Below are 14,186 nucleotides of genomic sequence, written 5' to 3'. Positions count from 1 at the left end.
ATATAATTTCTTATAACTTCAATAAACATTGACACAAATAGTGTTGGGACTGCATGGATCAATCACCGATTGAAAACAAACAGAAGGTACCAGGTTTTAATTATTGAGACTACAGAAATAACTCATCATCAGAAAGAACACCTTGGCTAACAAGGGATTTTCTTTAAAAAATAATCGCTAAGATGTTTTCCGTACCAAAACAGGTGCTACGTGACATTCTTGGCGAACTGTCTCTTTGGCCAGTCCATCCGGAGGTGAACAGCACGGGGTGCCGTGCCTTTTGCCAGCGCTGGGGAGCACCGGCCGGGGGGGCCGTGGGAGCTGCCTGGGCGCCAGGGAGGGTGGCCCAGCCCCGCGGTGGTCCGGGCGGCGAGGACGGGGAGCGCGCCCACCCCACGGTGTGCAGTGAGGGCGAGGGGCAACGGGGGGCCTGGCCGAGCAGGAGCAGTGGGCAGGGAGTGACGCTCGCAGCTTTGCTTCTACAGCACTAGAAAAACGTTGCATGCGTTTGATGCTAAATTGATTAATTACGCTTTCATATGAATTAACTATTTTAAAATGTGGGAGCTGCACTACTTATTTTACTTCGTGTTAACACTTAGAGGCTTTCACTGGAAAACCTCGGCAATTAAAGGAGGCTTTATGCCTCGTCTTTGGTAAAGACAATGAAAACTTAATGCGAGAACTGAGACTGGAACTTGGCTCACTCAGTCTGCCACCTTATCCACTGAAAGAGGCTACGCGCTTTCTTCCCTAATATTTTAGCTCAAAGCGAGACTCGCAAGTAAAAGTTTATCCTCAGTTCAACGCAGGTAACCCCGTTTATTCGCCCTCCTTGCAGACCTCAAAAGGTGGGTCGATAGGTAACGAAGCCGCGCAGCTGAGTTCCAGCCCTGAGAAGCAGCACCACAGCCCCGGGAGCCGGCGCGGGGCGCGTGCCAGCGAGCGCTCCCGCAGCCCCAGCGCCCTCCCATGAGGGGACGCCTCCGCCTCAGCGCGCTTCATATAAATCACCCTGATCTTCTTGCAGCCAAGAAAATGCTGACTCAAAGCCATGGGAGTTACTCCCATATTCTAGCATTAATTATTAAAAAAAGGAATGCTAGATGCTTTAGGCGTGGTGCTGTCTTTGTAACAAAGTAAGGAGGTAACTTTTGAAGCCCTCGTTGCCAGAGAACAGATAAAATTGGAGAAGCCTGGTGCTGCGAGGTGAATCAACACGTGCCAGCAGAAGGGAGCCGATGGCCATCTTGCCGTAAGAGGCAGAGAACTACAGCGCACAGCCAACTTTGGGTGCTGCAATGTACAGGAACAGAGAACAGCTAAATTCAGACAGCTACAGAGCTGGAAGGAAAACCTCCTTTTCTAACGCCCAAATTGCTTCATCCAGCTCACTGGAATTTGTATTTAAATAAATAGCCAGCTTCCAATACTTCGGATACTAACAGCAACTATTTTAACGTATATTGAAACATATTTATGTTATAAGTACCCAGTGAGGAAAAATTCAGGAGGAGCAGGGACGATGTGCAGCGAGAGACTCAAGATAAACAGCTCTACCCATCTTCTGCATACTCTTTCGAAAGTGTTTTCTCTGCTAGCGATCCTACATTTCGCCTTTCGAGTTGCAATACCAGCTGAAAACAAAATAAACTCCAATTTGAAAGAAAGCCTACAAAAGGCATATAAAATAAGTTAATCATAGAGCAAGAAGAATGAAAAAACAGATGTAACGCACGGGACTTCACCATCTAATTGCTTTATTCCAGAGTTCAGTAGTGATGTTTTCGTTTCCTTTAGCAGCATCTCTTTACAAAACCGATACCCGCCCTCCCTCCCTCGTGAGACAAAAGTAATGTTTTGATCTTAAAGCTCTAATTTCTTTTATGTAACCTATCCAGCTGCACAGACACTGAGTTTCAAACACAATCTTAGGCCTAGAAAACTGAATGTATTCCAGCTGAAACCCACCAAGAGATAACTGTTAGAGTAATTCCACAATTTTTTAATAAGGTAGTTCTAAATATATATTTGTTTACATCCTAATAACGTTTACTACTGGCTGAGCATCTGTCTTAACTGCTGCCAACTCACCGAGTTACCTTCTCTGCAACCTTTAAATCTGAATACAGTACAAATAAAATAGACTTTCTTTTAATTTCCTTTGATTCTCCAAGTCTGCAGGCAGAAAGCATGAGGACTTTAGGACGTCTCAAGATAGAGAGTATAATCGCGTTATATATAAAAAATACTTGTCAGCTGCCCTACATAGACATCTACTGTATTTTCAGTAGCTACTACACCAGAAGCAGGCTGACTTGCTATAGAACGATTCCAAATTCCTATTGAAAATACCTCATGCGGTATTTTGGATATTGCAAAGCAGATCCTCAAGCAGATTGTAGGATCATTAAAAATGCATGTGGCTAAAATACTTTGTAATCTGGAGACCTCAGTGAGTGACACCCCAACAAAAAATAATACAGCCTGATACTTCATAGCTTAAAACTACTGCCAATTAAACCGGAGATTTATCACAAGCAAGGAGGTTCAACCCACTGCAATCATATTCCAGATGACGAGAAAACGTGTTTTTCTTGAACTACAGCGATATCACGACGAAAGTACAATGCATGAATAAAAAGTTAGAATCGGGGGAGAAAAATAATCAAATCAAGCCAGAGGATTAACGAACACAAATCAGAACGAAGGATTCAAGTAGATTAAGTATGGTGTACGACTACTGGTAAACAAATTTTGCTCCAGTCGACCGGACTGAAGAGGAGATACGGTAAGCACGGGGAGCGCAAGGTTCATTAGGAGAAGCCGTAACAGGGCTACGGTAGGCATGTAATCTCCTAATGGCGTAAGGCTAGCTTTCCACGTTAATCGTCGAGAGCGATGAAAATGCCAAAAAACCCCCCCAAAATAAAATAAAATAACAACGCGAATACTTCTGACAGGGCGTAATCCTCAGCACCGCGTTACAGCCCGGCGACGCTCGGACTGCAGAGCCCGAAACTGATGCCAGAAGCCCAAACCGCATCATTTCACCCAGCAGCCGATTTCCAAACTTCTATCAACAGACCGTGCTTTAACTTAAACGCACAGAGACTTAATGGACGCGGGCACCGGCAGCTGTCGGGGACAACTTCCCGCACCGCCGGGGAATCCCCGGGGGCAGCCGCGCCGCCGCCGCCGCCCCCCCGAGAGCGGCGGCGGCGGGGCCGGTCGGACGGCTCCGCTCCCTGCGCCCCTGACCCCCCCCCCCGCGCCCCCCAGCCCGCCCGCCCCATCGCGGCCGCGGTCGCCTCCTACCTAAGCACCGCCGTGTCCCCCTTCCTGACCACCAGATTGTCCACGGCCGCCCCGGGGAAGTCGCCACCCGGCGCGGCGAGCCGCCCGGCGGGCAGGAGACAGCAGAGGCCGAGGACCACGGTCGCCAGCCACTGGTGGGAGCCCCCGGCGCTCCGCACCAGCGGCACCATCTCCGCGCCGCGCCGCGCCGCTCCGCGCTGCCCCTGGGCCCGGCGGCGGCCGAGCGCTGCTCCCGCTGCCGGCGGCGGCCCCTGCCTGGTGCCCGCGGTCGGCGGCCGAGCACGGAGCGTGGCTGCTCCCGGGCGGCCGCCGCAGCATCTAGCGAGGAGGGCAGCGCGCCCGCTCTGCGCGCCGCGGCGGCGGCTCGGCGGCGGCGGCGGCGGCGGCGGCGGCGGGCGGCCCCCGCTGCCAGCCCGTTGCCACGCAGCCGTCGCCCTGGCAACCGTCCCGGCGGCGGAGGGATGCGCGCCGCCCTCCCCGCCGCGCCGCGCCGCGCCGCTCCCCCGCCCCGCTCCGCCGTCCCGCCCCTCCGGCCCCCGCTGCCGCCCCGCAGCGCGCCCCGGCCGCGGGCCGTGCAGGCCCGGCGCCGCCGGCTGCCGCAGCGCGCCCCTGTGCCACGTCTCCTCGGGGCCCGCTCCTTGGCACCGCGCTCTCCCCTTGAGCCCCCGCGAAAATTCACCGCGTTGCCAGAAGCCGGCAGGGCGAACGCCGCTGTAAGGCGGCGGTGCTGGAAATCGCACCGACAGCTCCGCGGTGAGGCTTCCTCCTCCCGCGGGAGCTGCTGAGCTTTCCAAAGGAAACGGCCCGCTCCTTTCTGGAACGTGGGGCCGGCCACTCCGCCATTTGGGGAGTTCCACTTCCTAAAATTCTACCCGGGTGGCTAGAGACGTTCGCCAACGGCAGGAAAAAGGAGCGAAAAACCAGTGGCAGGTTAGTTCCCTACAGACACACAAAAACGAGCAGCCTTTTTTCCTCCTGTGGGCTTCCCCAGCGTGCGAAACGCACGCTCGAAACGTTGTCAGCCTCTGACAAACGCCACTAAGTGAGGACTTCTGTCTGCTCGGTTCGTTCACCCAAACGCCCGCTTTCCAGTCTAACCGGTCATCACGGGACAGGAGGTTGCACCTCTCCAGGACCAGGCTGCATCTCCTGCAGGAATTGCTCTCCTCCCGCCGGTTCAGCTCAAGAGAAGTTGCATAAGCGATGCGCTGTTATGTAACAGGAACTGCATGACTGCTATGACATTAAGGACAGGTCTGAAAGGTTCTCACGCTAATTCACGCACATCTGGCCAATACAATGTTATAATTGTTCCTCCACGGCAGCTCCGCCACCCCACGCTGCCAGCCCAGGGTACAACGCGCGCTGACTTTCCTGCGGTACTTTCCCTTTCGTCAGCTGCCACAGAGTACGTATTTTTCTGGCGCACCATTTTTTCCTGCTCGCAATTTGCATCGGAAGGATTTTAGGGTAGAACGTTCCAAGTAAAAAATTTTAATAATCATGATACTTCCCAATGCTCGCTCTTTTGATAAACCTGTATTCCTTCTCCTGTAAGCCTTACCCTTCTTTACTGCATCCCACTGCATTAGATCTTTCCAGCTCCCAAAAGAAATTCTAAAATTCTAGCATACACAAAAGGGAATTCTTCCTCTGCTTCTGCGGCACATGGTGGTACAGAGTTTCCTTGATAAGCAAGGAGAGGCGAGAAGAGGAGAGAGAGAGAGAGAGAGATTGGCTCACAAATCTTGGATGTGGAAGACTGGCCGTCAGTACTATCACGATAATACAGTAATGCCTTTTTAATGTTAAATACAACTCCGCAGTGAGACAATTCTCTCTGCTAGCATACATGCACCTGCCATAGTATGCAATACCCATCCGTTGGGACCAAGACAGTAGAACTTCCTGCAAGGAGAAGTTGAACACGCAGTATCAAAATTATTGTTAGGAATATTTCCGAGGCAACACCATGCATTTTGAAATGGGCTTGCCGACAGGACAGACTCCAACTGTAAGCCTCAGTTGCTTTCACTAGCAGGGAGTTGTTAATAGCAGGCGGAGCCGTCCCACACTGCCACCATCCCGCATTCAAAGACATACAATAATCTCCTGTAGGACCTTTCCAGACATGTATGCTTCTTGCAGTTAGCAACCACAAAACATCACATGCCAAACAGTTGTTAAGGTCCTGTCCGCGGAGCACTCGGATATCATTTTCACCATCACGCATCAGGTTCTGCCGTCAGCAGTGTCAAAGCGGTTCTCCAAACACTGCATCCTCAGAATGTTTGTTTCCAGAGGAAAACCCCAGTGACCCAGTGGTTTTGGTCTTAATTTCCTCTCTGATTATTTCACCTGTGGCAATATCTCAGCTTCAAGAGCCATTTTCTGTCTTCTGCATAACTATCCAGAATCGCAGTGCAGTTGAGGCTGGCAGGGACCTCCAGAGGTCACCTTGTCCAATGCCCCTGCTCAAACAGAGCCACCTAGGCTCTGCCCAGGTTGCCCAGGACCATATCTAGTTGGCTTTTGAATATCCCCAGAGATGGAGAATGCACAACCTCTTTGATGCGTTCCCTGCCAGTTGGATTACCGGAATGCAAATGGTTTATCTTACAGCCAAACATATAACATGGCTCTGCTTTGGATCCTAGGGTGGTATCTTCCCCGTTCACATGCTCAGGCATGTTGGACTTTTCTTCTATCACTCTTAATGTGTCAAACTGCTCTACTGCCTACTGTTGTAGTATGCTGCTGTATCGACTCATGCTGTCTACAAAGCTGGAAACGGAGTGAGCAGTACTGCAGTAAAGATTTAACAAGATCTCAGTAGAAAATGCATCCTGTCACCCAGCCTCAGGACTCCAGGCCAGGCACCCATTTGCCATCATCATTGTTATTCAGGGGTGGATGCCCTACTTCTCAGGCATTGTCGTCAAAAACTTTGCCTCCTTTTCAAGTCATTGGCCTTCTAAGCTGAGATCCTGCCGCTAGATCTCCAAATGCTTTCCCAAATCATGTGTGTAAGGGAAGCTTGGTCTGAAAAACCGACCAGCTCAACCTGACAACAAATGCTTACCTGGCTGCATCAACAGCCCTTGACACAACAGCAGCAAGACAAGAGAGTAAAGTACGGAGAAGTTTTCATTGGGAAGGTTTTGTATACAAGACAGAAATGACAAACACACCAGCAGCTGTCCTACTTCAATGGGTCCTGAAGACCTTTCTATCACTTTGCCCCACACTTCTTCCTTCCAAGACTGCATTCAATTAAATAGCGATCTTCCTTGCATGGCTTCCATTCCATTGCTCTGAGAAGAGCATCTCAAGGGCTTCATCTTCCTTCTTTTTTCCCAGGATATTTTTTTCATTTGCCAAAACAACTGATAATTGCTCTACCTTCCCTCTGATAACAGCAGACTGGCTTAGCCAAACTAATAAGCAGTGCAATCCTTCCTCTCCGCTGCAAAAATAGACCCTTCCACCATTTCCCGAATCAGTCCACACTTCACTATTTTTCATGTTAAACTTTTTGGGTAGGGGAAGTTAAAAAACCAAAACAAACAAGAAACAACACACCTGTTTCTCAATGCTTTCTGCTCTTCCTTTCATCTCAACCACACTGTGTACTCAAACTAGATAACGCCATTCTTTCCAAAAACAAAAAAAAAGGAAAAAAAAGAAAAAAAAAGAAAGGAGAGTTCAGATCTATCAGATCAGTCTCTCATCTTGCAGACTTGCAGTCTAGAGTGAAATGTGGTTCCTCCTGTAACAGACAGGCAAAATATTTCTATTACAGCTGGTCAGATAACATTTGCCAAATCAATTAATTTTTGAGGCAGAACATTTATGAATGTGTTTGTGATCTTCAGTGCTATTTCTTAGACTTTGGGGGAAATACCTTTCCAAGCTATGATGCAATTTTTGCAAATATGTTGTGTTGGTGTCAAGAGGAGAAAGACACATAACCACATGGGAATCAGTTTTTATATGTGAAAAACTTCACACAGCTGTCTCATGTAAGAAGTCCTGTGAGTGTTCTGGTACATTAAGTACTCAGATCATCCAGAGAGAGATGTGATATAATAGTTGAGATCTAATTTTAGGGAGAGCTCTGTAACCTTTAATGAGTCATATGATGTTGTTTGTATTTGACCTTAACAAACAAGTAATTTGCTCCTCTTTGAATGAGAAGGACAAAAGACATTTCCTCAACAACATTCTATTAATTTCACACCAGTTCATATAAATCTCAATCAACAATAGCCAAGATGAAGCTTTTTATTTTGTTTTGTTCATTTTTAGATTCATATCCCTGGCTTTCAATGCTATTTGCAGATCAATGGAAAAAAGAGCAGGTCAGGAGTCAATAGCAGTTATGCCAATCAGTGTTGCTCTAGAGACTGAATTCTTTCATCTGAATCTTCCGCACCTCCTCCCAAGTCTAGGAAGCTTGCAGGGGAAAAAAAAGAAAAGAAAAGAAAAGAAATCTCACACCAGATGTGTACACACATAGAAAAATTATTTCCATGGAGAGAAGACAGAAATCTTTCACGTTAGCTAGTTGACTAAGAATTGCACTTGGCTATTTTAGCATGTTGGTTTTACCTGAAAGAGCTAGGTACTTCAAACATAGTAATGGTAAGGCCGTATGATATTTCTTGAGATTCAACTGCATATTTTTGTTTAGAGCCATTTAAAAAAGCTAAATTTATTTGTTGTTTGCAAGTATTCGCTTAACAGTTTGCACAAATATTCGAGACTGATTCGCAAGCTTCACACTTGGCTTTTTGCTTCGTTCCCTTCTGTGTGTTTAACTCTCCTGTAACTGTTCCTTCATGCTAGCGACAAAATATGGAAGTTGAATGACTGGAATAAACTCCAAGAAAATTGGTACTTTTGCCCAGCATCACATACTTAGCGTTCAACATGGGAAGAGATAACAGGCAATGCACGCAACACTCCCATGGGTCGTTGATAGCCTGCGGGCAGAGCACCGTGGCACGTTGCCTGTCCTGCTTGGATCCAGGCACAGGATTTGGGTGGAATAATCTGCTTAGGGAAAGACCTCTCACTGGCACAACGGTTGGTTGTTGCATTGCTGTTTTTCAATGAACTCTTCAGTTTTAGCCACGTTCTGTTTAATTCCTGGTCACATCGAGTTCCAATTACTTTCATTTTTCTGTGTACTTTGGACAGTGCTTACCAACTGCTAATTATCCCTACATTAGAGTTGGTCAAGGAACTGACTCTATTTCTACATGTTTTAACATTGGCTGGAAATATGCATGTCGTATTTCGAGTTCCCACCAACATCCACAGCAGCAGCATTTTCAAGGTATGTCTCATCTTCGAAGGACATCCGGGACGACAGGACCCGGATGGGACACAATGACAATAACAAAAAAGAACAAAAAACCCCCTTACACTGAATTTTCAGAGTCATGTTTTGTGTCCAAATTCACAAAAACTTTGTAATTTTGAAACATTTTTACAATGGCCAAAGAACAGTAGAAACTTAGAGGTAATGAATAAAGCATTCCCAGAGGTAAAACTAGTTTCTAAATTTTAATTGAAAATCTTTAAGAAAAAAAAAGAAAAAAGAAGTAAAAATTTCTGTTAGCTTAGGAATTCTCAGGTAATTATCATTCTCAGGTAATATTCTCTAATACATCTGCTTTCTGCCTTTCTCTCCTGTAGCAAAAAGGTCACATAAATAAGGCCACCTTCTTATTACTCTGCTGTAGTGCAAACTCTTCCAAGAAGCATCCAGCCATTGCTCAATGTTCTTAAAATGTGTCTCAAGTTGCCCAAAATGTGAACAAACAACTCAAGGCACCCAAAGAATTTGTCAGCTTTAGTTGTCCAAGAGCAATTTCTGATGTTTCTGCAGAACTGCTATGTAGAAGAGCTCATCTAGATCAATACCACTGGATCATCAGTGACAGTGCGAAAAGGCTTCACAAAATGCATTCCCTGAAAATTTCCTTTGAAATTTTGATTCCTTTGAATCCAGGGAAAGGCGAGGAAGGGATAAATCTGAGAAAACACAGACCCAGAGCTTTCACATTTTTAAATCAAAGTTTTTGTATGTCTCCTTTCCAATATCTACTTTTTATTTTTTAAATCTCTTATACATGAAGAATGGAAATAGTGATTTTGTCAAGCATTGAAATCAACAGAAATTTCCTTTTAAATAAGTATATCTTTCACAGGTAACTTCAGAATTCATGGCACTATGGTGGGGATTTTTTGCTAAAAGGATTGAAAGCAAATGCTGAAATCTCCGTAAAATGCATTTTCCATTTTCTGCATAGTCTATTACGTGACTATGTACAGAAGTGCTCAGTAAAATACTCGACAAAATTATTTCCCATACTTCAAAAATTGGAAGAATCTTGGTGTGCTATCATCTAAGCTAGCACCTACGAGCTGTAAGCCAGTACTTCTATTAGCACCAGAACGAATGGACTCTAATTTCCATAGATTTGAGTCGTCGTCTTATTCGAGTTTTTAAATTGACAGAACAGGGCTGCAGAACAAGCTCAGCCCATACTAGACATCAGAAAATGCATATGATAAAGAATTCTCAAAGGAGGAGTGAATCCATGGGTGCCTATTTATAAAACACATGCTCTAATTATACCTTTCTCAGACATGAGGCATTCATAATGTCACTTCTCTGGATTCTCTCATGGCTCAGAAGACTTGACTTGTGCTGCATCCCCCCACTGCAGTGGAAAGACAGACATGCTACATGTGCAGTGATACACGCTGAAAGCCATGCGGCAGGAGTCATATCCATCTTATGTCCGTCATTCGAACAGGAAGACTCAACAGTGCAGGGGAAAAAAAAAAAAAAAGGTGGAACAACTTCTTCTTTATCATCTACAGCGGCGGCAGGAAGAGCAGTACTGACCCAGCACCTTGTAAATCAGCTTTCTTAACCCAAGAGAAGCATGGAAATGCTATGCTTATGCAAGATATTCCTTCTGAAATCTAGACCCTTCTGCTTGACAGAAGCGCACGTGTGTCTTTAGGTTCTTGGTTGGCTTAACCAACCCTCTGTGGGGTAAGATTGCACACAGTACAAGGCTATCAATAAAACTTTAGTCATATGTGGGTGAATGAAAACATTTTCTTCACCATATGGTATACTATGGAAATAATTGCCAAATGACAGAAGCTCACTAATATTGATGCCAAATACATAGATAATACTGTCAACTTGTGATCAGCCTACATTTCCCTATTTTAAGACATACAAGTGAGTGCAGTTTGAAAACATCCACAAGAAGCTTCAGACTGAAGAACTCTGCAAAGACACAGATTCCCAACACGCATGGAAAGTGTTGGGTTTTTTAATTGTTCAGAACTCTTTGATTCACAAAGGTAAAGAGCAGAGTTTGCTATGCAAAGAGGTAGCTTTAAATAAATTCCAGAAAAAAAAGGGTAAGTGACAAGACACAAGCATCCTGCCTTACTAGAAATAACATCTTCTTGTGGCTACTGTTCTATAGCAAGGAAATATCCTCCTTGTCGGGTCTGGAAGGGGAGCAGAGGAAGGAAACCTGCAGTCTGTGGTGCAACAATTTACAACTCTCCATGCTCGAGACAAGGCGAGACACTTACTTTAATAGTGTGGTGTAGTGCTTATAAGCAAAATGCTTTTTTAGTGTTAAGGAAGTGCACAAACATTTTTCAAGTATCCTTGCTGGAAATATAAGACCATTTCATGAGCCTTGGGATTATATATGCAGTGTATTTCAAACTTATAAAACAAACCATAGTTGTTCCTTTAGTATTTTTCAGACTGGAGATGTGCAGAATAGTCATTACTGAAACTATCAGATTTTAAATCACATTCCCTAACCAAGACATTCGTATTTTGCAAAGGCTTGTATGGGGATCCCTCACTATTACAGTCAGAGTTTATAACTTGGACAAGACAGGATGTGCTACGTGTCAAAACTTAACAAGTGTGGACAATCTGTGAATCTGTGCTCAGCAGCTCAGATCATTCTTTCATGTTAGGATTTCATTTATTCACCAGGGAGCATTTTGTCTAAATAACCTCTGACATCTCACGCAAACGCTTCGACCTTGGGAGAAAAGCGACGGACGTTCATGTGCCTCGCCGGATGGAAGGACAGGGACTGCATATGCAAAGCGGGAGGGATCAGAAAAGTCAGGACACTCTCCTTTTCTTGCCTGATGATCAACACCCCTGTTGTGGACCTGATGGCAGGGCAAAAAGCTCCCACCAGTATTACAAGAATCAACCCTACCCTTATTATTACAATAAGGGGACCCCACCCCCTATTTTATGACCAAGAAAACAAAAGAAAGAAAGAAAAAGATACATTTTTTTTCTGTCCCGGGGTATGACTCACACACTTTCCCTTGGGACATAGTCACCTCCAGTATAATATGGGATCTGTTGCCTTTTTTTCTTTTTAAAGCACACTAAACACTAGTTGTCTGGAAATATGAGACCTTGTCACATTTAAATTGCTCATCTAAAAGCATTATTCTTTGATTCCTTAGGCTAATCAAACCAAATTCTTCCGATCTGCACTCATACCCCACCAATCATTCTTGTTGGTCTCTTCTGGAACATCTCTAGCTGCTTGGCAGTGCTTATTGCCCCTGCTAGCTTGGGGTCACCTGAGTACATCTTACTCTACCACCGAAACCTCTGCAAGCCCATAACCCTAACAACCCGATCCAACTTCAGATCTGGCCCTGCTCTGAGCAGCGGGTTGTACTAGACGCCCTGCAAAGGCTCCTCTGAGCTGTCATCGTTCTGTGTTTCCAAAATTCAGAGCAGTACCAATGCAAGCTCGACCCTGAAGGCACAGCACGTAGCCAGTGCCAGTTTGACAGTGACCACCAGTAACTGCACTGAATAGGATTTCTGAACCATCAAGCGTCCATTCCAGAGTACCTTTATCTCCGTAGCTTTTGTAGTACCTTTCTTTACAAAAATGTTTTGCAGGAAAATATCAAGCTTCCTAAAATCAAGTAGATTTCCATAATGCTCTTTCCTTATTCACAAGGTCTGTTATCCTGTAGCAAAAGGAGAAGTGATATGATACGATATGAAATGAGTTTTTAAAGCAGAGGGGAGGGGGAAGGATTTTTTTTTTTTTTAATGCAGCACACTGGATGGAGGATATGAAGACCACTGATCACAGCATATCAAATAAACCAACCTGATAAATTGATTAATGTGCTGACTTCATATTATCCTACTCTGTTCTCTATTTGATTTACATGTATAATTTAGCTTACTCATTTAATCGCGTTAATAAAATATCAGATTAGAAGTCTGTGTGGATTGCATGTTTTCTCGCCACGTATTAAGATTAAAAACCCAAGGAATCTCCAGATAGTGACTTTGTAAATCTCTGAGTGATGGTACAAAGAAATGCCTTATAGCACTTCCATAATTGATGCTTAAATCACAGCACTGCTGGAGTCTATAGGAAACAATATTTGCATATCTGTCATTTCTTTTGACTAACAACAGGGGTTTCAGAATCTGCGAGGATTGGCTGTGCTGGATATAAACCAGCCATCAGAAAGGTTGATCACTGTCCTGAAAAATCAATCTCTGCTTCTCACAGTGTTGTTAAGTGAAAATGCACCTGCGCCATTTGGATTCAATAATAAGGATAGAGTTATGACATTATTAGGAAAAGCGCATGAATAAAACAATGAAAATAAAGTCAACTTTGGCCACGCTTATGGCCAAGAATGGAAATGGAATTTCATGGTCACATTATCAGAGGCCAATTATCCTTCTGAATATCAAAGAATTGTGTGAGAGGAGATGTAACAGTAGAACAAACAGAGCCACAAACTAACCACTACGAAACATGATTTATCTCACCAATCTCAAGCAAGCAGTATGGCTTATATTTTGAATATTCACGCTCCATCCTGGTGGGGCATTTTAAAAAGATACTGTATCTGTCAAATAAATTGAAATAACTGCAAGAAACGAACCACAGTCTGCTAGGACATAGTAGACTTACAAAATAAGCTTAATTCATCAAAAAAATATACCTTGCCAGTGCACATGCTTCTTATTTCTCATATATAACTTATCTGTATATGCTCACTTGCACACATAAATCTACGCTTCACGCAGAGAGGTTCAAAAGGTGTAATCTTAAACAAATTTTGTTCCAATGTAACATGGAGACTACTACTGAAGGTGATGTAGATCAGTAAATCTGTTTGAAAGGCTAAAGTTTGGAGAGAAGCTTTTCAACATCAATTAAAGATAATAATTTTTAGGTATTCCAAAAAACCTCAATGACCACCTCTATAACACCTGCCAGTGAAACAGACTCATTTGCACATTTTTAAATAGTAAATCTAAATTCAAAATTAGAGGAACTTTAAAAGGCTGAGTCACATATTATTGTCCTAGAAGTTAACATCTCTGTTGACTTACCTAGAATTTTTAAAATCACTATTTTTCAGACTGAAATATCAATAAAATGCCAGACCATAGCACCGTGAAACATTTTACATCAAGCGTAAACCTGTTTAAGCTTTAGCATATTTTTTATCCTGTTTTTTTTTTTAATGAGGCTTATGTCACCAGATATGTTTGTATTTGCGAGCCTATCTACTGTGAGCAGCTTTGAAATTGGTTGACTGATTTCAATCACATTTGACATAAAGACAAAGGTCTAAATGATAATATGTTCCTACCAACATTATGAAATTAAGTAACCAGAGACACTCTGTTAGTGCTCCATTTGAGAGAAAAACTGCAACATTGAGAGAAAAACTGCAACATGAGCTTATCTTTATTAGACACCAAGAATTAAATCTTGAAATGCTAAGTC

At 44.3% G+C, this 14,186-nt stretch overlaps 1 protein-coding gene across 2 annotated transcripts in view; it reads right to left on the bottom strand.

The window, feature by feature from the left end:
• NEGR1 (neuronal growth regulator 1) overlaps nt 1-3,488 on the bottom strand; it is a 302,027-nt gene extending 298,539 nt beyond the window's left edge. For both annotated transcript variants that reach the window (XM_072867357.1, XM_072867358.1), the window contains exon 1: nt 3,319-3,488. In XM_072867357.1, coding sequence (XP_072723458.1) covers nt 3,319-3,488 — 170 coding nt within the window. The remainder of the gene's footprint in view (nt 1-3,318) is intronic.
• Nucleotides 3,489-14,186: the final 10,698 nt, after the last annotated feature.

This window comes from Ciconia boyciana, chromosome 7 (assembly GCF_034638445.1).
Source record: "Ciconia boyciana chromosome 7, ASM3463844v1, whole genome shotgun sequence".
NCBI classification, from domain to species: Eukaryota; Metazoa; Chordata; class Aves; order Ciconiiformes; family Ciconiidae; genus Ciconia; species Ciconia boyciana.
The sequence above is the reverse complement of the archived record's forward strand: the minus strand, read 5'-3'. Positions and strand labels throughout refer to the sequence as shown.